The sequence below is a fragment of the Loxodonta africana genome, chromosome 5, assembly GCF_030014295.1.
Source record: "Loxodonta africana isolate mLoxAfr1 chromosome 5, mLoxAfr1.hap2, whole genome shotgun sequence".
Lineage (NCBI taxonomy): Eukaryota > Metazoa > Chordata > Mammalia > Proboscidea > Elephantidae > Loxodonta > Loxodonta africana.
In genome coordinates, this window is record NC_087346.1 from 79666745 (window position 1) to 79690764 (window position 24020).

The 24020-nt window shown below is 42.1% G+C and overlaps 1 protein-coding gene across 1 annotated transcript in view; it reads right to left on the reverse strand.

Moving 5' to 3' along the window:
* PARM1 (prostate androgen-regulated mucin-like protein 1) overlaps positions 1-24020 on the reverse strand; it is a 123288-nt gene that overhangs the window by 6532 nt on the left and 92736 nt on the right. Inside the window, exon 3 of the mRNA XM_023553348.2 lies at positions 16653-16731. Within this exon, the coding sequence (XP_023409116.1) occupies positions 16653-16731 (79 nt within the window). The remainder of the gene's footprint in view (positions 1-16652; positions 16732-24020) is intronic.

A 24020-nucleotide genomic window follows, 5' to 3' on the forward strand; every position in this document is an offset into this window, starting at 1 on the left:
ACATAAAATTACAACCACAAAATGGGAGACAACCACACAATACTGGGAATCATGGCCTAACCAAGTTGACACATATTTTTGGGGGACACAATTCAATCCATGACATTCTACCCTTTGGCCCCCCAAATTCATGTCCTTGCTACATATAAGACACATTCACCCCATCATATCATAGCAAAAGTCTTAAATCAACTCCAAGTCCAAAATCCAAAAAGTCCTCTTCATCTGTGAAATCTAGAATACAAGTTATCTGCTTCCAAAGTATAATGGCAGAACAGGTACAAGCTAAAACCCAGTGCCATCGAGTCGATTCCGACTCATAGCGACCCTATAGGACAGAGTAGAACTGCCCCATAGAGTTTCCAAGGAGCGCTTGGCGGGTTCGAACTGCTGACCCTTTGGTTGGAGGTACAAGCTAGACATTTCCATTACGAATAGGAGAAATTGGAGGGAAAGAAGGCATAACAGGCACCAAGCAAGTCAGCAGAACACTGCATTAGTCCTCAAGACTTTGTAAACAATCCTCTGTTCTCTGAGGCAATTTACACAATAGTCCTGCCCTCCAGACTCTAGGTATTGGCCACACTCTCCAGTTAGGGTTGCTATGAGTCAGAATCGACTCCACGGCAGCAGGTTTGGTTTTCGCTTTTCTCCAGATTCTGAATGGAGGCCTCTCGGCCCCGGGCTTCAGTTCTACCTTCCAGGCCCACTGGGACAGCAACTCTGCTCCCTCAGCTTTAGGTGCACCATTCTCCTAGTCCATCTGAGTGGTGACTCCACCCTTAGAAACGCCAGAGGCCACGGCTCCAGCCTTTGAAAACCCAGAGGTTGTGGCCAGACCTTTTGAGACTGAGGCAGCTTGGCTTTCGGTGTTCCTTGTCTCTTCAGCTTCTGCTTCCTGGTCCCTGGGCCTCTCAGCCCTTGGGCCTCATGCCTACATCTGCCCTGCTGGGGCAAGTGTTTCAAAGCTCAATAGCTCCACTGATAAGTGCTTGGAAGTATCCCCACTCCACCAGGAAGCCTCCTGCCCACAGGCACTCAGCTCTCTGGCTCCCTGGGGCAGCAAGCCTAGCTCTACTGATAAGCGCCCAGAGGCAGCCAGGTATCTGAAGAGACAGTTTGCTACAGGCACTCAGGTCTCTGGCTCTGTGGGTCAGCAAGCCTAGCTCCACTGATAAGCACCCGGAGGCAACCAGGTATTTGAAGAGACAGTTTGCTACAAAGAACCAGGTCCTTGGTGTGCTTGTATCAAACTCTTAGCTTTCAAAATTTTGAGTTAGGTCCTGAAAGGTGACTCAGCTGACCCAACCTATATATCTGGAAAGTTAAGAATGTTCTACAACATACGTTACGCTTTCCTTAAAGACCCATGTTAATTTCCGTGTATGGGAAGGAACAGGTCTACAAATAGCAACCCAGACACTCTACTGATCTTTGAACGTACAGGAATAGGGGAAAGGCTAGTTGGTTTCCAGCCATTTATAGAAAGGTAAACAAAGGTCACGAGCCATCCATCCTCACCACTCCCCCAAATTTAAAATCTCCAAGTGCAATAAAACATTTTACCAATATGGTTGAGGAATTGAAGCTGCAGAATGAACAAGTAAAAACCTGGGAATTACAAGACCGGAGCTCAGTCTAAGTTTCAGCATGACTTACTGTTGCAAGCTTGGCAAGTGTCTACCTAGTAAACTTGTTCCTTTATTGGAAAGACACTCATACTTCACCTTTGTATGGTAATTTAACTTCCAACAGCATTTTTATATCTATCACAATTTTATTCCCATAAAATGTCAGTTTAGTTAATAGATTATGTCCTTGAACATGTTTTCTTAATCCCTATTTCTTCATCTATAAAATGGAGAAACTTTTTTAACTGTGTTAGGGTTGTTGAGAGGATTAAGTGTGGTAATGCATATAAAAGGCCTGGCACACAGTAAATGAGCAATAAATGTTGGCTAATATTGTTTTTTAGTTTTTATTATAGTGAAACTTATGTAAGCATGTGGTAAATCTGCAAACAATACAAAAAGGCATTGAATGGAAGGTGAGCCTCCCTCCCACCATGGACTCCTGAAACTATGCCCTAAGCATACTGATGAGACTACTTTCTTATACTGTCATTATTTAAATTTTTACCAATTATTATTATTATACTGGAGTGGGTTATAAGATTAAAAATCTCCTGATAGTCAGGTTTTTATTGCCCACAGTTATTTTAGACAAGACTATTTGATCAGTGCTGTACATGAATCTGCTGTCTTGTGAGAGTCATCTACTGCCCAAACACTAGTGCAATAAAAGCAAAGGCTGGTCTTAAGTTTCATTTCTCTTTGCCTTCCCATAATCTGAACAGATAGCAAGTTGAGCAACATGCTGGTAAGTGAGGAAAGAGAAGCAAGAGATATAGATAAACCAAAATTGAGAATGTACTTAACCCGTAGGGCTTGTTTTAACACATGAATGAGTCTAAACAAGATGAGTGGAGAGCACTGGGACGCAAGCCTGGTTTGATAAATCCTGTAAGACAAACTTTTTTTGCTTTTTGGTGATGAGGGAAGAATAATTAACTAATTAATGATCATTTTAAACTTCTCTCTCCATCAAAAATTCGTAAATCAAGGCACATTTTGGAATAAAGGCTTTCAAACTTACATTTGTGGAGGCTAAAGTTCCCTCAAGTTTTGCTTCCTTGATTTTTTAGAAAAATGAAATGTTAGCGCTGGTAGGCCTTTGGGATTATCTGATTAACCTCTTCACTCCCACGATTAGGAAAGCGAGGCCCAAAGAATTTAGAAGACCTGTTCAACAGAGCTATGTTTTCTATTTGCTGTGCCTTGGCTCCCCCTGGATGGTGAACTTCTTGGGGCCAGATTATGTCTTACTTCTAACTGTAGGGACACCTAATATATTGCTCTTGACATGATGGTTATCTTACAAATATTTGATAAGTTCTTACATTCAGTGGCATATAAATAGTATATATGAGGTTTGCTTGGTCACTATCAGCAGGGGTTAGTTACCAGTGGTAACTCATTGTGCAATATAACTGTGGCAAAGTGAAAAAAATCTTATTCAAAGATGCCAAGGGTCAAAGCCGCCATTTTGACTTTAAAGATAGGACAGAGGGAGAGAATTATGGTTAGATTTTTCCCATGTAATGACATGGCTTTGAAACACTTGGCACAGTGCTCAGGGTCGACAATAATCAATGGCACTGTGTGTATTGTCAATGTTACTATACTAGATTGTACAGTTTAGCTAAAAGTAAAACCTGAGAGGACAAAATAGGGAATGATTTATTTCAAGTCCTTGCCTCATTGCTCTTGGTCTCTAGCAGCTTTGCTCTAATAGAAAGCAACACTCCCCACCCACCCCAATTGGTGATGCCTTTTTGGTGACAACTGGCAAATACGGTGGTGATACTTGTGGTTTGAGGCTTTCTCTACTACTGCAAAATGATACCTATTTTAAGGTAACTGTAGTATCGGTACTTAACAGAATACTTAACTGTCTTTATAAATGAGTGTGGTGATTCACTTGTGTTAAAACACATTTTAGAAAACACCTCCTTTACAAAGGTCAACCCCAGATCTCCATCAAATACCCACATTTGTTTACAACTACGCTCTCCAGTCATCTTCTCTTTAGTCAAGCTAGTCTTGCCATTCAATCATTAGTGCATATCAGGTGCTAACAAGAAAGGATACAGACATGAACAAGACCTGGCTTAGTGCTGGGAAAACACAGCTGAATTTTCAGCTCATTAGTCATTAGTAATTAAGCCTTAGGCCCTTATTATCCATTAGCAAAGCTAGTTTGGTGCAGCTGTCACTGTCTCCCTTTTTTTTTGTTTCTATTAGTGGCTTTCTTTTTCTGATTGTCTTTTCCTGTCCTGACTCCTTTCTTTTAACTATTTAGTGAAAAACTTACCATCTGTCAGGCACTCTTCTGGGAGCTGCGGGATACCTCAGTGAATTAAACAGACAAAAATCCTTGTCTACAGGGAGTTTACATTTGAATGGGGGCAGAAACAATACATAAGATACAAATAATAATACGGCTAATGGTAATAAGTGCAGTAGAGTAAAATAAAGCAAGTAGAGGGATGAAGGGTTTCACATGGAAGGTAGAGATTATAATTTTAAATATGGTGATCAGGGAAGATCTCACTAAGACATGTAAAGTAGATGAGGGATGACTCAAATGGATGCCTAAAATATACCCGATAGACAGAAGGGACAGACAGTGCATAGATCCTGGGGTAGGCGCAAAGGGCAAATCTGCATGATAGCTATAGAACCATAATTTTTTAGAAAATAGACTTCATTTGGAATTATTTAGATTTACAGAAAAGTTACAAAGATAGTTCCCATATACCCTTCTCCCAGCTTGCTCTAATGCTAACAACTTACATAACCATGGTGCCTTTCTTTGTCAAAACTAAAAAGTTAACACTGTGAGTCACAATTTTGAAGCTAAGAAAAGTGTGACCATTAGGGGTAAATTTATTTCCCATTTATTTGCCCACAGGTACCATAACAAGTTGGTTGCCGAGTGAGTATCACAATTCAGGAATCCTATCAGTTCAGTCATCTTTCTATTCAAATCCCAATGACAGAAACACTTCCAAACATTCATTTTCAAAATGCTCTTTCTGTAGTGTGGGTTTCTCTTAAAAATAAACCACCAAAAACCAGTAGCCATTGAACTGATTCCAACTCATGCTGGCCCCATATGTGCCCACTAGAACTGTGCTCCACGGGGTTTTCATCGCTGTAGCCTTTTGGAAGCAGATTGCCAGGCCTTTTTTCCCAGGGACCTCTGGGTGGGTTTGAATTGCCAACCTTTTCGTTAGTAGTCAAGCACTTAACTGTGCCACCAGGGACTCTTCTTTTAAGAATAGCTACTTTCAAGGATACAAACCATAACTAACAACACACAAAATTCAGATGATAAGCTAGATAACTGGGAGCTTCTAAAAATTAAATACTTATGCTCAACAAAAGACTTCACCGAAAGAGTAAAAAGAGAACCTACAGACTGGAAAAAATCTTTGGCTATCACAAATCTGACAAAGGTCTAATCTCTAAAATCTATAGGAAAACCCGACACCTCTACAACAAAAAGACAAATAATCCAATTAAAAAATGGCAAAGGAAATGAACAGACACTTCACAAAGAAGACATTCAGGTGGCTAACAGACACATGAGGAAATGCTGGAGCTCACTAGCCATTAGAGAAATGCAAATCAAAACCACAATGAGATACCATCTCAGCCTGGCATTACTGGCACAAATCAAAAAAGCAGGAAATAACAAATGTTGGAGAGGATATGGGGAGACTGGAACTCTTCTGCACTGCTGGTGGGAATGTAAAATGATACAAACATTTTGGAAAATGATATGGCTCTTCCTTAGAAAGCTAGAAATAGAAATACTATATGATCCAGCAATCCCACTCCTAGGAATATATCCTAGAGAAATAAGGCCTGTCACACGAGTAGACATATGCACACCCATGTTCATTGTTCATAATAGCAAAAGATGGAAACAACCTAGATGCCCATCAATGGATAAATGGATAAACAAATTATGGGACATACATACAATGGAGTACTACACAATGATAAAGAACAATGTTGAATCCACAAAGCATCTCACAACATGGGTGATTGCCTTATTTCACTCAGCATAATCTGGAGGACATTATGCTGAGTGAAATAAGTCAATCACAAAAGAGCAAATGCTGTATGAGGCCACTACGATAAAAACTCCTGAAAAGGTTTACACACAAAAAGGAACAATCTTTGATGGTTACAAGGGAGGGGAGGGGAGGGAATGGAAAAACACTAGACAACAGATCAGCGATAACTTTGGTGAAGGTTACGACAGTACACAATAGTGGGGAAGCCAGCACAACTTGTACAAGGGAAGGTTATGGAAGCTCCATAGACATATCCAAACTCCCTGAGGGACTGAACTGCTGGGCTGAGGGCTGTAAGGACCAAGGTCTTGGGGACTCTCTAGCTCAATTGGCATAATATAGTTTATAAAGAAAATGTCCTACTGTCTACTTTGGTGAGTAGCGTCTGGGGTCTTCAAAGCCTGTGAGTGGCCATCTAAGATACTCCACTGGTCTCACCCCTTCGGGAGTAAGGGAGGATGAAGAAAACTAAAGACACAAGGGAAAGATTAGTCCAAAGGACTACAGACTAGAACTACCACGGTCTCCACCACACTGAGTCCAGTACAACTAGATGGTGCCCAGCCACCACCAGTGACTACTCTGACAGGGGTCGTAATAGAGGGTCCTGGCCAGAGCTGGAGAAAAATGTAGAAAAAATTCTAACACAAAAAAAGACCAGACTTACTGGCCTGACAGAGACTAGAGAAACTCTGAGAGTATGGCCTCTGGACACCCATTTAGCTCAGTAATGAAGTCACTCCTGAGGTTCACCTTTCATCTACAGATGAGAGAGGCCCATAAAATAAAATGATACTAAAGGGGCACACCAGCCCAGGGGAAGGACTAGAAGGCAGGAGGTGACAGGAAAGCTGGTAATAAGGAACCCAAGGTCGAGAAGGGAGAGTGTTGACATGTCGTGGGGCTGTTAACCAATGTCATAAAACAATATGTGTACTAACTATTTAATGAGAAGGTAGTTTGTTCTGTAAACCTTCATCTAAAGCACACACACACAAAAAAAATCCAGAAGAATCTACATGGCAAGTTGGAATTCGGGGAAGTAGAATTGGAGTAAAGGCCCTTTTAACTTTCTACATGTCTCTATAGCTTTGGTTTATATAATTTTTATTATTAAAGTGCAATTTTAAACCTGTGCACCAATACTCCTTTGTAGCACTTTTCATAAAAACCAGAAGGTGGAAACCAGCGAACTGTCCATCAACAGATGAAGGGATAAACAAAATGTGGTCTATACACACAATGGACTACTAGCTGGCCATAAAGAGAAATGAAGTCCTGATGCATGCTGCAACATGGATGAACCCTGACAACATCATGCGGACAGAAATCAGTCAGTCACAAAAGGACAAATACTGTAGGATCTCATTTGTATGAAATAGGCAAACACATAGAAATCAAAGTTCATTAATGGTTACGGGGTGGGAGTGAGGGGCAAGGGGGATGTTTTTGCCTAGGGGGCACTGGGTTTCTGTTACTGGCGGTGGAACAATTTGGAAAAAGATACTGAGAATGACTACACAACTGGAAGAATGTAATCAAGTTCACTGAACTGTATGTGTATAAATTGTCAAACCGGTGTATCTTTTGTTGTGTATATTTTCACTGCAATAAAAAAAAGCAAAAAAATAAAAATAGTTACTTTCAAACTTATCTTTAAACAATCGCCTTTACTTTGAAGGGGCAGAGAAAAATCATGTTTATTTTTTTTTTTAGTCTCTGCCAGATACCGTACTGCTGGCAAACACTCAGCACAGAAAAGGTCTGCACGTTTGGAACATTTGTCTTTTTGTAACAAGTTCGTTGTCAGCAAACTAGTGGAAGTCCGTGCGGTTTAACAGATTCCTATGGCTTCCTCTTGCCCAAACCTAGTTCCTATCTGAATAATCAAATATTGCTGCAGTTCCTCAAACTTTCCTACCCCAAATCATTCATTCATTCATTCATCTAACAAATGTTCATAAGGCAAATATTATATGTCAGGTACTGCCAGGGGCTTCATATCCTTCTCGGGGCGGGGCGGGGGGGGGGGGTGCTGGCTAAGAATGAAATGATTCCAGGACAGGAAAGTGAGTGGAACAATGCGTTATGTGCAGCACGAACCCACCACGGAGAGGGTGGGGAGAGGGGAGGCTTCCCAGGAGAGGTCGCTTTGAGCTGGGCACGGGCATCATCTGTGAGCTGGTCAGAAGTGCAGGCTCATAGACCCCACCCTGACCTACTGAGTCAGAATCTCTGGTGATAAGGCCCAGAAAGTTAAAAAAAAAAAAGAAAAGTGTTTTAATAAGCTCTCCCTGCTGATTCTTACGCATGTTAAAGTTTGAGAACTACTGGGGCAGAGAATCAGATTAGGCATGCAACAAGACCTATAGAACTCCAACAGCTGATCTGAAAAAGCTGATCCATGGATAACAAATTGTAGAAGATCTTAGCTTTTATAGCTGGCTGGGCCTACTCTTTAAACTCAAAAACAACCAGAAGACATCCAGTTGTATAAAATGTTATCATAGAAAACATAAAGCAAAACAGGTGACTTCTAAGAAGTTGCCTTACGAGCCAGGCCCTGTTGTGTCTATAAATCAAGATCACATTTATTTTTGAGAAGGGAACGGCATGTGTTGTCTGTGTGGGTTACCAGCACACCTAATTATAGCAGCATCCACATCGCTGGTGATAGGAGATATGGTCTCCTGCTCAGGGAGATTATCTCGCGGCTGGACAGTTATGAGCCAATTTAAACAAAACAGAACCGACTTACCTCATTCTTCAATCATCACTAATTAAATACACCCTCTGCAAGAGGCAGGCAAGGCCTTTGCTTTCTTTTAAATTTGCAAAGAAGCCCTGGACTGAAGGCTGCTCAGAGGTCATTTCTGCTTATGAATGCACAATGGGGGTGCAGCTTCCAGGGCCTTCAGAAACAGCATGACTGAAAGCACCAAAGCGGAGTGTGGAAGCCCGCTACCTCAATACACAGAACACTGAGCTCTGGGCTATCTTCCTCCTCCCCTTCTTCCCTCTCCTCTAAACCCCTGATGCTTACTGAATGGGACTGATAGGGATGGAGCTAGTAAGGCCTATTGTTGGTTGCTACCATTTTACTGAGCACCTATGGGTTAGGTCATCACCCATCTGTCAGTCTGTTGTACTCTGGTGGTTTAAGCTATGCCGTTGGTATTTGAAATACTAGCAGGGTCACCAATGGTGGAGAGGTTTCAGCAGAGCTTACAGGATAAGACAGACTAGGAAGAAAGGCCTGGTTATCTACTTATGAAAATTAGCCAGTGAAAACCCTACGGATCACAACAGAACATTGACTAGCTTGCTTTGGACACATCATCAGGAAGGATCAATTGCTAGAGGATGACATCATGTTTGGTAAAGTAGGGGGTCAGCAAGGGCAAAGGAGAAACTTGGTGAGATGGATTGGGACAATAGCTGCAATCATGGACTCGAACATGCTAACAATTGTGAGGATGATGCAGGACCTGGCAACATTTCATTCTGCTTTGCATAAGGTCACATGCTTTGGAGTAGATTCAATGGCAGCCATCTTTTTATCTGTCCATGGGCTAAGCACTATTCCAACAACTATAATAATAATAGTTACCTCTTCTATCACCCTCACTTCCTAAGAGTCACTGAATGTTTACATGTATCATATAATTTAATTTAAAATAATCCTGTGCTTTAGGTGTTATTATTATATACCCATTTTATAAATGAAGAAACTGAGTGCAGAGTGATTAAGATAGTTGCCCAGGGTACGAATTCTTAACTGCCAAGTTATATTGTCTCACCAGGTACTTTACATTCGTTATTTAATTTCTTACTCAAAACAACCTTAAAAGACAGCCATCAGGAGCAGATTATCCAACAGGCAAGGTAAGTACAGTGCTTACCTTGCTTGTTGGATAATCTACCCCTAATAGTCATTATTAGCTCCATGATGCAGATGAAGAAATTGAGGATCAGGGAGATTATAACTTGTCCACGGCCTCCTAACAAATAAGTAAGAGGGTCAGTATTGAACCTGGCGTGAAGCCCCCTTCCTTCCCTCACCCCATACTGCTGCTGGCTAAAACAGGCTTCCGTAACAGAAAATGGCCCTGTTTGATTCAAGGTAGTTCATTTCTGTGAGTTGCACCCAAAAGTGGCTCAGGTTACAAAAGGATGCAGCTCTCCAGGAAGGTGATACTGTGACAAAACTAGGGTCACAGGTCTCTGGAGGAGTGTGAAAAACAGATGGCTAATGAGTTTACCAATGTCTTCGGAGAAATGAGGACTTGGGAAGAAAGGTGAGGCTACTTCTCCCTCCCTCCCCAGCCCCCCATCAGTCAGACCTTGCCCACAGCTTTTCTGGTTGTGAAGCTGCCCTTTCAGGCAGGCTCTCACCTTGCATTTGTGAGCATGTTGGCTGGGGCTAGGGGTACAGCCTGTCGTTGCAGGCCAGAAGCTAATGGTTCCCTCATGGGCTGTGATTTCAGCTGCTTGCTGCTCCAGCCAAGTGAGCTGTTAAGACCAGAGAGAACAGACTTCTTGCCATGCTATTGTTCTCAGAAATCTAGGCCAATGGAAACAGAATAAACTTTCAGCCAAGGCTAAGCCTGACCACACACACACACACACACACACAAACACACACACACACACATTTGTCAATGAAGCCAAATGTATTCTTGACTAATGATTAGCGGGACTTTCCAAGAATCTGGCAAAATAACACTTGAAAGAGTTTTAACCCAGCCTTAAGATTAATGACAGCTATTACCCTCCTTATATTTTCACTTTCGTCAAAATAATTAATAGAGAAACATAAGGGGATTTTCCTTAGGGGGTTTCTCAGAAGGGGTCTGAGCACGTTATCCATTGTTAAGTTTGTAGTGCTAAAGAGAAACAACAAATATGTATGTGTATGTATATATGTATATATACATATACACATATATATAATTGCTGTGTGCTGTTGAGTCAATTCCAACTCATAGCAACACCATGTGGCAGAGTAGACGTGCCCCACAGAGTTTTCTAGGCTGCAATCTTTATAGATGCAGATTGCCAGGTCTTCCTCCCTAGGAGTCACGGGTGGGTTTGAACCACCAGCCTTTCAGTTGGCAGCTGAGTACTTAACCACTGTGCCACCAGGGCTCCATATATATACCCGCTACCATCGAGTTGATCGCGACTTATAGTGGATTTGAACTGCTGACATTTTGGTTAGCAGCTGTAGCTCTTAACTAGTACACCACCAGAGTTTCCATATATATATATATATGTATGACAGCACTGGGTGTTTTTATATGTATATATAAAAATATATATTTATATAAAGTATATATAAATATATACACACACATCATTACAGACCTTCCTACATTTGTGGAGGGGAACTATAAGGGAAAAGAAATAATGATTAGCTCAATTTGATAATTCACTGAATTTATCTGGTGTTGAGAAGGCCCGGCAAAATGTACTTCTGAATAAATTTTTTTTTAATAAAATTTTATACAATTTTAATCAGCACTCATTATGACAAATTTTAATGGCCTGCTAATAAAATTTCCCAGTGCAGTAAGATGTGCTAATGTAGCCCCAGTGCTTAGCAGTGTTGCACAGGGCTGAGGGACAATGACTACCTATCAAGCAACCGTCTTACTAGGTCCCTTCCAGCTTACCACTTTGAAAATGAATGATGATGCTGCCAGTGCCACGTACTTTGGTAGCAGTATCCATAAATCCTCCCAACAATGCCACCAAGTAGTTAAAATTGGAGCTCTGGTGGCGCAGTGGTTAAGAGTTTGGCTGCTAATCAAAGCGTTAGCAGTTGGAATCTACCAGCCGCTCCTTGGAAACCCTATAGTGAAGTTCAACTCTGTCCTATAGGGTTGTTATGAGTCAGAATCGACTTGATGGCAATGGGTTTGGTTTTAGTTAAAATTACTACACTTACATTACAGAGCCCTGGTGGCGCAGTGGTTAAAATGATCAACTGCTAACCAAAAGGTCAGTGGTTCAAAACCACCAGCAGCTCCTCAGGAGAAAGATGCGGCAGTCTGCTTCTGTAGAGATTTACAGCCTTGGAAACTCATCATGAGTAGGAATCGACTCGATGGCAGTGGGTTTTGGATATTATGGGTGAGGAAAATGAGGGTTAATGAGGCTAAGTAACATACCCCAGTCACACTGCCGGAGAGTGAGTGGTAGAGTTGGGATTCTAAATGAGGTCTCCTTGGTTCCAGAGTCTGAATTCTTAATCACTGTTCTAAACTGCCTGTCTATAGTTAGCAGTTGGTTTGAAACGGTAAACTTGAATTCGTGCCTGAAGTAAAGAGAAAGAGTTCTTGAGGCTGCTTTGGCACCTATTTTTGACAAGCATGTAGCAAGAAAGCAATGTTTGTTTAACTCCACATTCCAGTGGAGGTCTAATTTTTGGCGACATGGCCCTTCAGAACTCACCACTGGTGATCCTAAAATGACACCAAAGTTTATCTGTAAGTTCCTTTTTTGGGAGCCAGAGAACAGATTTTTCAATAAAAACTTTCTTACAAAATAGTAATGAGGTTCTCAGACTGGTTCATAAAAACCAGTTTAGTTTATAATTAAGATAATGTCTATTTGCAGTGATAAACTAGTAATTAAGACAGGTGGAAAAGAGTACCATTCAATAAGATGTAATTTATAAAATTAAGTTTGGTGTACAAGAAAATACAAACCAAACACAGAAAAGATTGTGTAAAATCTGAAGGAAACTTCTGGATGCTTTTAGAAAGGTTTTCGATACAAGTAACACTGGTCCTTTAGTTTCAATTTCCCTTCAAAACCTGGCTTGCCTGTTCTCAGTTCCTTAGACCCAGGTGGTATTATGGGCACCCTCATACTTGACACCATCATTAGATTGATCTGGTGCACATTTAGGACAAAAGACGAGAGAGAGAAGGGAAGGCGGAGGAGAGCATTTCCCAGTGGGCGCTGGGCTGGCACGGGGCGACAACAGGAGATGAAGGGGCAACAGGAGGGGGCAGCAAGGTGGATGTGTGCATATGGATGAGAAATTATACATGTGAACTCTACGTGGGGAACAAGGACATGAGAGAAGGACAACGTGTGTGCACACCTCTTGAGGAGGAAGTGCAGCTGTGGGGAGAAGTCAGTCAGGAATGTATGTGTGTGTACATGACAATGCCTGTGTGATGGTTTATTTGTAAGCTTCGTTGTTCACTTATTCGACTTATCTTTGTGCCCAGCACGCCAGTGCTAGGCGCTAGAGATGCAAAGGTAAACTGACAGATAAAGTTCAAGTCCTCATGGAGTTCACATTTTAGTGGAGAAAACAGATAATAAATATAAAACAATAGACTGGTAACTGCTGTTGTTATTAGTCATCATCGAGTCAGCCCTTGACTCATGGCAACCCCATGAACACTGGGACTGAATCACTGGGATCCACAGGGTTTTCACTGGCTGATTTTCAGAAGATTGCCAGGTCTTTCTTCCTAGTCCATCTTAGTCTGGAAGCGCTGCTAAAACCTGTTCAGCACCATAGCAACATGCAATCTACCACTGACAGACGAGTGGTGGCTATGCTCGAGGTGCATTAGCTAGGATGGAAATACTCAAGGCACTCAGAGAATAAATAACAGGGACAGCAATCTGAAAGGGAAGTCTCCTGGAGGAAATGCTATTTAAGCCAACATATACAGAATGAGAAAGAGCTGGAAGAATAGGCTCCAGGTAGAGAGACCAGGAAGAGCCAAGGAGCAGGAGAGGAAAAGAACTGGACAGAAGGCCAATGTGACCGGAGCTCTATGATTAAGAGGGAGAGAGAGTACATGGTGTGGGAAGAAGTAGGCAGAGGCAAGTCCAGGAGAGACCTCCAGGGCCAAGCTGAGGAGTTGGAATTTAATTCTAAGTGCAGTGCAGAGCCACTGGGGGCTTCTAGTGGAGGAGGTGACATGGCCAGAGGAACTTCTATAAAGATCACCTGGCTATTGGGAAAAGAATGTATCAGAGGGTGAGGAGTGGCTGACTTATCGTGGCGGCACCTGGTCCTTCCATTCCCTGTTATGGGCACACACAGACTGACCAATAAGACTGACACTTGCCATTTGGCCCTTTAGAGCTGGAAGAAAACTCAGAGATGCTAGTAATGTAGTTCTGAGGCTTTTGGATTTCACAGAGAAATAGAACGCAAAATGGGGGAGTCACAGAATATTGTAACTTTCTATTTTGCTAAGTCAAGTAAAGACTCAGTTATCATCTTTGATCACCTTCATTTTATAAAAGAAGATATGTTAAAATCAAAAATATAAAGATACAATCTCAGAAAAAAAAAAGATTTTATAGAAAGCATACTTTCCTTGTATTTTCCCCATTTTGCTTTAGGGCCAATGAAAACCTCATTATATATTGGGTACAAAATCACAGACCAGAACTCAGAACATCAGTATTTAGGAACCATGGATCCTATTCTCTACCCTATCTCACAAATGAGAAAACTTGAGCTTCAGGAGGCACACGGCTTCCACAGGGTGCTAAGGTAAGTTCAAGGCAGAAAGCCTAGGCAGGCCTCTGTCTCTCTCTCTCTTTTTTTTTTTTTTTTTGTGCTTTAAGTGAAAATTTACCAATCAAGTCGGACTCTCATACAAAAGTTTATGAACACCTTACTATACACTCCTAATTACTCTCCCCCTAATGAGATAGCCCACTCCTTCCCTCCACACTCTCTTTTCGTGTCCATTCGGCCAGCTTCTGACCCCCTCTACGCCCTCATCCCTCCTTTAGACAGGAGATGCCAACATAGTCTCATGTGTCTACTTGAACCAAGAAGCCCATTCTTCCCCAGTATCATTTTCTATCCTATAGTCCAGTCCAATCCCTGTCTGAAGAGCTGACTTCAGGAATGGTTCCTGTCTTGGGCTAACAGAAGGTCTGGGGATCATGACCTCCGGGGTCATTCTAGTCACAGTCAGACCATTAAGTCTGGTCTTTTTATGAGAATTTGAGGTCTGCATCCCACTGCTCTCCTGCTCCCTCAGGGGTTCTCTGTTGTGTTCCCTGTCAGGGGAGTCATCGGTTGTAGTCAGACACCATCTAGTTCTTCTGGTCTCAGGCTGATGGAATCTCTGGTTTATGGGGCCCTTTCTGTCTCTTGGGCTCATGATTACCTTGTATCTTTGGTGTCCTTCATTCTCCTTTGCTCCAGGTGGGTTGAGACCAATTTATGCATCTTAGATGGCCGCTTGCTAGCGTTTAAGACCCCAGACACCACTCTCCAAAGTGGGATGCAGAATGTTTTCTTAATAGATTTTATTATGCCAATTGACTTAGATGTCCCCTGAAGCCACGGTCCCCAAACCCCTGCCCCTGCTATGCTGGCCTTCGAAGCATTCAGTTTATTCAGGAAACTGCTTTTGGTTTGGTCCAGTTGTGCTGACCTCTCCTGTATTGTGTGTTGTCTTTCCCTTCACATCAAATAGTCCTTATCTACTATCTAATTAGTAAAAGCCCTCTCCCTCCCTCTCTCCCCCTTCTCATAACCATCAAAGAATATTCTCTTCTCACTATGAGTTGGGATTGACTCGACGGCACTGGCTGGTTGGCTTTTTCTGTTTAAACTATTTCTTGCGTTCATGTAATAGTGGTCTTATACATTATTTGTCCTTTTGCAACTGACTAATTTCACTCAGTATAATGCCTTCCAGATTCATCCATGTTATGGAATGTTTCACAGATTCATCATTGTTCTTTACTGGTGCATAATATTCCATTGTGTGAATATACTATAACTGATTTATCTATTCATCTGTTGATGGGCACCTTGGTTGCTTCCATCTTTTTGCTATTGTAAACAGTGCTGCAGTGAACATGGGTGTGCATATATCTGTTTGTGTAAAGGCTCTTATTTCTCTAGGACATATTCCAAGGAGTGGGATTGCTGGATCATAAGGTAGTTCTATTTCTAATTTTTTAAGGAAGCGCCAAATCGATTTCTAAAGTGGTTGTACCATTTTACATTCCCACCAGCAGTGTATAAGTGTTCCAGTCCCTCCACAACCTCTCCGACATTTATTATTTTGTGTATTTTGGACTAATGCCAGCCTTTTTGGAGTGAGATGGAATCTCACTGTAGTTTTGATCTGCATTTCCCTGATGGCTAATGATCGTGAGCATTTCCTCATGTATCTGTTAGCTACCTGAATGTCTTCTTTAGCAAAGTGTCTGTTCATATCCTTTGCTCATTTTTTGATTGGGTTATTTGCCTTCTTTGTGGTTGAGTTTTTGCTGTATCTTGTAGATTTTAGAGATCAGATGCTGATCGGAAACGTCATAGCTAAAAACTTTTTCTCAGTCTGTAGATAATCTTTTTACTCTTTTGGTGAAGTCTTTGGATAAGCATAGGTGTTTGATTTTTAGGAGCTCCCAGTTATCTGGTTTCTGCACTGTTAGTAACGTTTCGTATACTGTTTATGCGCTGTATTAGGACTCCTAGCATTGTCCCTATTTTTTCTTCTGTGATCTTTATCACTTTAAATTTTATATTTAGGTCTTTAATTCATTTTGAGTTTGTTTTTGTGCATGGTGTGAGGTATGGGTCTTGTTTCATTTTTTCACAGATGGATATCCAGTTATGCCAGCACCATTTATTAAAAAGACTGTCTTTTCCCCATTTAACTGACTTTGAGGCCTCAGTCTCTTGATTGAAGTTAATTTTAACACATCACTGTGCTGAATATTTTAGCTTATTTCTTTTACTTTGCCGGGGTTCAATACTGTAGCATCTATTCCTGTCTAGCGGGGAGTCTGCTGGACATATTCATTTCCCTGCCAGTATTGCTGAAAGCTAAGGCACCTCTTAGGAAACAAGCACAAAGCAAAACAGCTCTCAGCCTAGAGACCAACAAAATGGAATCCTTTTCTTTATAAAGAAGAGTCAGATGAGTCTTACCTGATCTTCAGATATGCTGCAACTCCAAACACCAACAACACCACGGCAATGACTGTCACGGTAATGGCGGCGATGCTGCCTGTGAAGAGGGAAGGCACAGAAAACAAGATGAAAGAGAGAGTTTAATGCCTTTGGGGGGCACAATCCACAATCCTTTTCTGCCTGACCCATCTTTTCTCTGACACAGGAAAAGGTTTATTTATTTCAGATTGTTCTTCATAAAAGTCAGAGCTAGAATAAAACCCAGGATCTTAATTTGCTTATCAAAATGCTTTTTATGCCAGGCGAGGTTTGGTAAATAGCCAGTATTTATGAAGACTTTTGGCTGGCCTGGAATACAGAGAACAGTACATTGTACTATTTGATTATCTCTTTAAAAATGACCAGCCTGTTATTGTTACTGCTGCTTTCGTTGTTCGCAGAGGTAGGGGATTTAAAACCTCTTGATGTTCTATTTCCTTTTTCTATAGGCTCTGGCTTATATTTCAACCACTTGTGAAATACTGGGAGACTCAGGATGTTTTACTGAAGAGCCACTACAAGGTAATGAGGCTGGTATTTTAATAAACAAGAACCACACAGCTATATCAATAGCATCTACTTTGAAAGTCACCTTGGTAGGAGATGCACTAATTTTGATAATGATGCCATCAAATCAGAACATTTGAAAGACTCCTCTTTAGGAAGTATGTCCAGTTTTCATCCTTGAGAGGTGAATTGATATTACAGAAAATAAACTCAATTTTGGTATACAAGATAAGGTCAAGTCTGGTAGGCAACACTATTCTTTGTTTGAAAAATAACCAGGCACGATTAAAAATAACATCAATGTTTTCTTGCGCAATTTGAAAACTCGAGCCAAAGGTAGCTATAAAAGGGCAGTTAAAAAAAAAAATCCTTTCAGCATGATAGCCTTGTAAGAAAAACCACAATGCCTCCCAGGTTACTACTTTGAAGCACAACACTTTTTTGTGTGTGAGCATTGGACTATTAACGCAAATACTTCAGTTTTATTTCACCTTAGAAGTGGGAAGACTCACATGGGCTCTTGCAATTAATATTTAAAGTGACATTTTGCACTAAAGCTAGAGTTGTTGTTGTTGTTGTTAGATGCCACTGAGTTGGTTCTGACTCATAGCAACCCTATGTACAACAGAACAAAACACTGCCTGGTCCTGCACCATCCTCACGATCATTGCTATGTTTGAGCTCACTGTTGCAGCCACTGTGTCGATCCATCTCGTTGAGGGTCTTCCTCTTTTTTGTTGATACTCTACCAAGCATGATGTCCTTCTCCAGGGACTGGTCCCTCCTGATAACATGTCCAAAGTATGTGAGATGAAGTCTCACCATCCTCTCTTCTAAGGAGCACTCTGGCTGTACTGCTTCCAAGACAGATTTGTTCATTCTCCTGGCAGTGCATGTACATTCAATATTCTTTGCTAACACCATAATTCAAATGTATCAATTCTTCTTTGGTCTTCCTTATTCATGGCTACCAACCCAAAACCAAACCCATTGCCGTGGAGTCGATTCCAACTTATAGTGAACCTATAGAACAGACTAGAACTGCCCCATAGAGTTTCCAAAGAGGGCCTGGTGGATTCAAACTGCTGACCTTTTGGTTAGCAGCCATAGCACGTAACCACTATGCCACCAGGGTTTCCTTATTCATGGTTAGGGACCCATTTACTTTTTTAGGCCACTGAGAAATTATTTAGTACTTCAACAAATGAATGGGACTCTTCTTAAACAATGTAAAGAACATAAGAGATTTGGAGTACAAGATGAGGATTCAAGCTTTGGTTCCCACCATAATTAGCTACATGACCATGGCTTATTTACTTATACCACTCTTCTACAAAAACAGAGGAATAGAGGTGTCTTATCTATCTCATCGACCATTCGTCTGTCAGTTTGTCATACTGTGGTGGCTTGAGTGTTGCTATGATGTTGGAAGCTATGCGACCGGTATTATACATACCCGCAGGGTCACCACGGTGGACAGATGTCAGTGGAATTTCCTGGAAGAAAGACCTGGCAAACTACTTCTACTTCTGAAAATTAATCAATGAAAACCCTATAGATCACAACAGAATATTGTCTGAAATAGTGTTGCAAGATGAGCCCCCTAAGTTGCAAGTCACTTAAAATACTTGGTGGCTTCAAGAATGGACTTGAGTACACCAATGATCATGAAGATGGTGCAGGATTGGGCAATGTTCCGTTCTATTATATATGAGGTCGCCACGAGTCCAAGTTGACTTGGTGGCAACTAAAAATAACAATATATTTATCTCACATGATTTTAAGGGGATTAAATGAGATACTGCATGCGCCAGGCTAAAGTGCTATCCAAATGTAAGATCCTGGACCAGGGCCCATCTCTCGTGTACCAGGTCTCCAAGGTGGTGGAACTTCCCCACATTTTTGGAGATTGATCATTTTCAGATTATTATGCATTCTCTCCTTTTATTTTTTCCCTCTTGTGTGAATGGCTTTTATTTAATATTCTTCTCACTGGATCTCCACCAAAGGAATTAGAGCAGAGCCAAACACAGGTCAATCTACTTATGAACCCTTTAGTTAACTCCCTAAAAGTTTTGGGTGAAAGAAGGCTGCCTCAGACATCCATGCTCTGACTATTATAATTTCTAAATGAGAGCCAAGTAAGATCACTGCTAACATCTAAACTAAGATCAGAACTTGATATGTCTACCCAGACTGACCATAGTCCACCATTTCAGAGCTTCCACATTTCTGGATACTCACGTCTTCATTTCTTTGTCCCTGGGATCCTTCTGAACCAGGTTACTAAAATTATTGGTATACTTTTCTTCCCCCTTCACTATTGTAAAGACATAATTATGGGACTGATGCTAAAATGTGTAGACTGTACCAAGCTGAGAAAGTTTTGGGTCTGCCCTCCACTCCTACTCTGAAAGGCTGTTCTTTGAGGCCCATAAAATAAAAAGAGACTGAATGGGCACACCAGCCCAGGGGCAAGGATGGGAAGGTAGGAAGGGACAGGAAAGCTGATAATAGGGAACTCAAGGTCGACAAGGGGAAAGCGTTGAGATGTGGTGGGGTTGGCAACCAATGTCACAAAACACTATGTGTATTAATTGGTTAATGAGAAACTAGTTTGCTCTGTAAACCTTCATCTAAAGTACAATTTAAAAAAAAGGCCGTTCTTTGCTTCTCAGCCACCAAGCTATGCAGAAATTAGACAAGTTCAAAGTTCACTGAAGCCTCTTAAGAGCTCTTTAACCAAAAATAAAACCAAAAATCAAAAACCCCAAACCTTTTGGGGGTGAATCGATTTCAACTCATAGCAACCCTGTAGGACAGAGGAGAACTGCCACATGGGGTTTCCCAAGCTGTAATCTTTATGGAAGCAGACTGTTACCCATTTCTCTCTTGGAGAAGCTGGTGGGCTCAAACCGCCGACCTTTCTGTTAGCAGCCGAGCACTTAGCCACTGAGCCACCTGCGCTCCCTTTATAGCTCTTTTAAGAGCTTCTGAAAGGAGGATTATAGCCTCGAGCTAAGGTGATGGGGGCATTTTAGATTCAAAAAGATACAGCCATTGCAATTTAGGAGCAGCTTTAAAAAAGGAACTTTTAATTTCTCTCTTTTAAAAAAATGGGGGGAGAGACGGAATCTAGCTAGTTTTCCTATAAGACTTCTGTCTTGCCCCAGAGATAGTTTAATCCAGGAAACTGTAGGTTTGACCTTTCTCAAAGTTTCTTCCCTGACTCTAAGTAGTTGGGCCTCCTTCAACTCTGCTATTTACTGAATTTATTTATATATCACCTCATTCTAAAGATGAACACAGGCAACTTCCCCAGCTCAAGTGCTGTTCTCTTTTGGGGGACAGCAAGTGATAGAGTGACGCACTTCCCCTCCATGTCACCAGTGGTTCTCTAGTTCTTGGTGCAAACCCAGTCTTCAAACAGGACTGGCTTTTCAAGACCACCCTTCCTTATCCCCTGAGGATAACCCACGTGACTACAGCTGGAATTAGGAGGTCATTTTTCCACAGTGATGGGCCCTTAAGGGCAGCTGGGCAAAGGGGCACTCCTGGGGGTTGGTGCTGCCCAATATGAGGCCAAAACAGATTTTAGTCTGAGGTAAAAAAATTTGTACTTAAACATTTGGACTTCCTTATTAACTATTCTGCCACCAACTGGCTTTTCTCAGAGGGTGCTGGTCAGGGAAGCTGGGGTCCTCCACAAGTAGAAGACCTTTATCAGGCCCAGAGCCTAGGCGACCTTATGTCCTGAGCTTGCTCTTGCCTCCACAGCAGCTGCTGCCCTCGGAAACTTAGTCCTGGGACAGTCGACATCTGAGGGCATCATGGTTTGAGCCTATGAGGAGGTTGCTAAGCCAACATTAAACGAAAAAAAAAGCAAACCCGTTGCCGTCGAGTAGATTCCGACTCATAGCGACCCTGCAGGATGGAGTGGAACTGCCCCATAGAGTTTCCAAGAAGCGCCTGGCAGATTTGAACTGCCGACCTTTTAGGTTAGCAGCCGTAACGCTTAACCAGTACACCACCAGGGTTTCCAACATTAGCACAACTTTATTTGGTAACTGAAAGGGCTTTATTTCCTCCTTGAGAAAACAAACGTCATTTCCTCCTGAGCTCTGTTTAAAATAAAGTGGAATTCCCCTTCTCCTGCTACCCTTTTTCTTTTTTTCAGGTGGGGCAGGGAAAGGGAAAATGAGTAAGGTGTGGCTGTGGGCAGGGGTGGCTTTGCCCTACGAGGAAGATGCTGGACACTTGGTGTGCAGTATACTGGAAGTGGGGGGATAGGAAGGGTGGCTGGCATTTCTTTCTTCCTTGTTGGTTTTGCAAGTTACAGACTGGGGTGTGACTCACACTGTGGAGCCCTGGAGCCAGCAGAAGTTAAGAGAGAATTGGAAGAAACTTATCTGTATATTTTATAAGCTGAGATGCAAGAACATTCCACTGCATCAACACTTCCTGTCTGATCAGAGGGCTCTTGAAGAACCATGAGCCAATGCCTCCTTGAAGTTTGGGCCTCTCCGAAGGCTGGGGTTTCTCAGGGTGCCATGCGCCGCTTTTATAACAGCCCAGAGCAAAAATAAACAGGCTAAAGAATAGCAAGAGCTACCATTTGCAGGTGATTACTTTGGGCTTGCACTGTGTCACGCACTTCACAGCTATCATCTCACTTAATCCCTGGTGGTACAGTGGTTAAGGACTCGGCTGCTAACCAAAAGGTAGGCAGCTCGAATCCACCAGCAGCTTCTTGGAAACCCTGTGGGGGTAGTTCTACTCTGTCCTATAGGATCACTATGAGTTGACTTGATGGCAACAGATTTGGTTGGATTTGGTTTACGAGATAAGTGGAGTTGTTCCCATTTTAGAGATGAGGAAGTTAAGGCTCAGAAAAATGAAGAACTCGATTAAGGTTTCACATTTAGGAAATGAATGAGCTAGCATTTGAACCCAGGACTGTTGCATTCCAGGTTTTATATTTTTAACGATTAATATACTGGTTCCTTCCCTGGACTCTTTCCTCAGCTTAGTCAGCTCCTACTCACTCTTTATGGCCTAACTAAAAGATCAACCCTTCTGAGAAGCTTCTCCTGACTCACCCAAACAAATTACCATGCTGCTGTGTGCTCTCAGCCCTTTTCCTTTGTGATTACTTCCTACACACACACAGTGAGTTTTGTTCATGAGCCTCCCCAGGCATACTCTAATCAGATTTATTCTGCATCTCTTCCCCTACACTCATAGTGGGTGCTCGACTCATTCAATGCTGAATGAATACATCCAATACGGGCAAATGAAATGATAATCGGCATTTTTTTAAGCCCTTGTATATGCCAATCATGATACTAAGAAAGTTCCTTAGCAGCAGGCTCTCATCTATTCATCTTGGAATCCCCTGCTCCACGTCTTACCTGCATACTTACTTCTATAACTCTACCTTTCTGGTCCTACTATCCCAGCTCCTTATTTGCCACACATGCTCTTGAGAGTCCCAAGTGTGAGCAAGTTGGTGAGCTGGAGGAGAGTTATTTTAGGAATAACTGTTTGAGTAGAGTGAGATAATATCCTTGAAGCAGCCAGAGCAAACTCCCAGGAGGCTGTGCTCTGGGGTGGTTTCCAGACCTGGCCAACCATTACTCCTACTTACCTCCCCCACAGGAAGGTGTTTGCCCAAGGTCATCATTTTCTCTGTTTTGGGCTGGTTCTGTACCCTGTGGCAGTCCTGGGACCAACCCTGGCATCATTTTAAGGGTCCGTCTCCTCATGGGCTATCTCTCATGTTATATACACATCCCCTCACCCTCTTCTTTCAGTTACACACCTACTGGTCCTTTGTGAACACAGGAGCTCTGTCTACACTCAGAAGGCGCTCTGCCTGTATCCGAACTCCCTCCCCCTCACTTGACCTAAAAGTCCCCTCCTGTCTTCCTGGGCTTGGCAACATTCCCAAACCTCAAAAGGTCCTCCGGGAACTCTTCTCATTGAGGTGTTTTCTTTTCCTTTTTTTTTTTTTTTCCTCTTTTAAACATGAAAGAAATATTTCATCTGATCTCTTTGGCAGGATATTTGCCAACTATATCCAAACTGAAAATACCAGTTTGTGATGGGGTGAACCTCTGAAAGAAAGAATTTTACTAGGCTCTTTAAAAGTTGTTATTGCTCTGAGAGAGCTAGGGTGGAGGAGGTGATGGTGGAAAGCTTCCAGAGGTGAAAAACAGAAGGTGAGTGTCTTGCCCCTATCCACAGATGACTCCCGGAAAAATCAACAGTCAGCTTATTTAGAATGTATGTGTAAGGACTTTGACCAAGGTCCTGGGTGTGTGTTTGTACCTCTGATCCATTTTGAGGAGAGTCATTAACAAAACTCTTGACTGCTTTTCAGTATTCTTGCTCTTTTATTTCCTCTTCCTGGTCCAGAGCCAGAGCCTTGGTGGCATGGTAGTTAAGAGATCGGCTGCTAATCAAAAGGTCGGCAGTTCCAATCTACCAGACACTCCTTGGAAACCCTATGGGGGTAGTTTTATTCTGTGCTATAGGGTTGCCATGAGTTGGAATTGACTCAGTGGGCAGATTAGGCAAGAAATGGGGAAGATGAGAAGGTGGTCACTTCAGTGTGTACAGTGGCTTCTTCAGTTAAAGTCACCAAGAGGAAAGCAACATTTTGTCTCAAAGGAATTCTTTCTCTTTAAAAGAGTATGTTCACCTGTGGGTGATTGATTGGTGAGGAAAGGGGCTCAACAGAGCTCTGAGTGTGTGTCCAAATCTCAATTTATTACTCTGGAAAAAGGCTCTTCCATCTTTATAGCAAGAGTCTTGGATCACATCTCCTCCCAAATAACA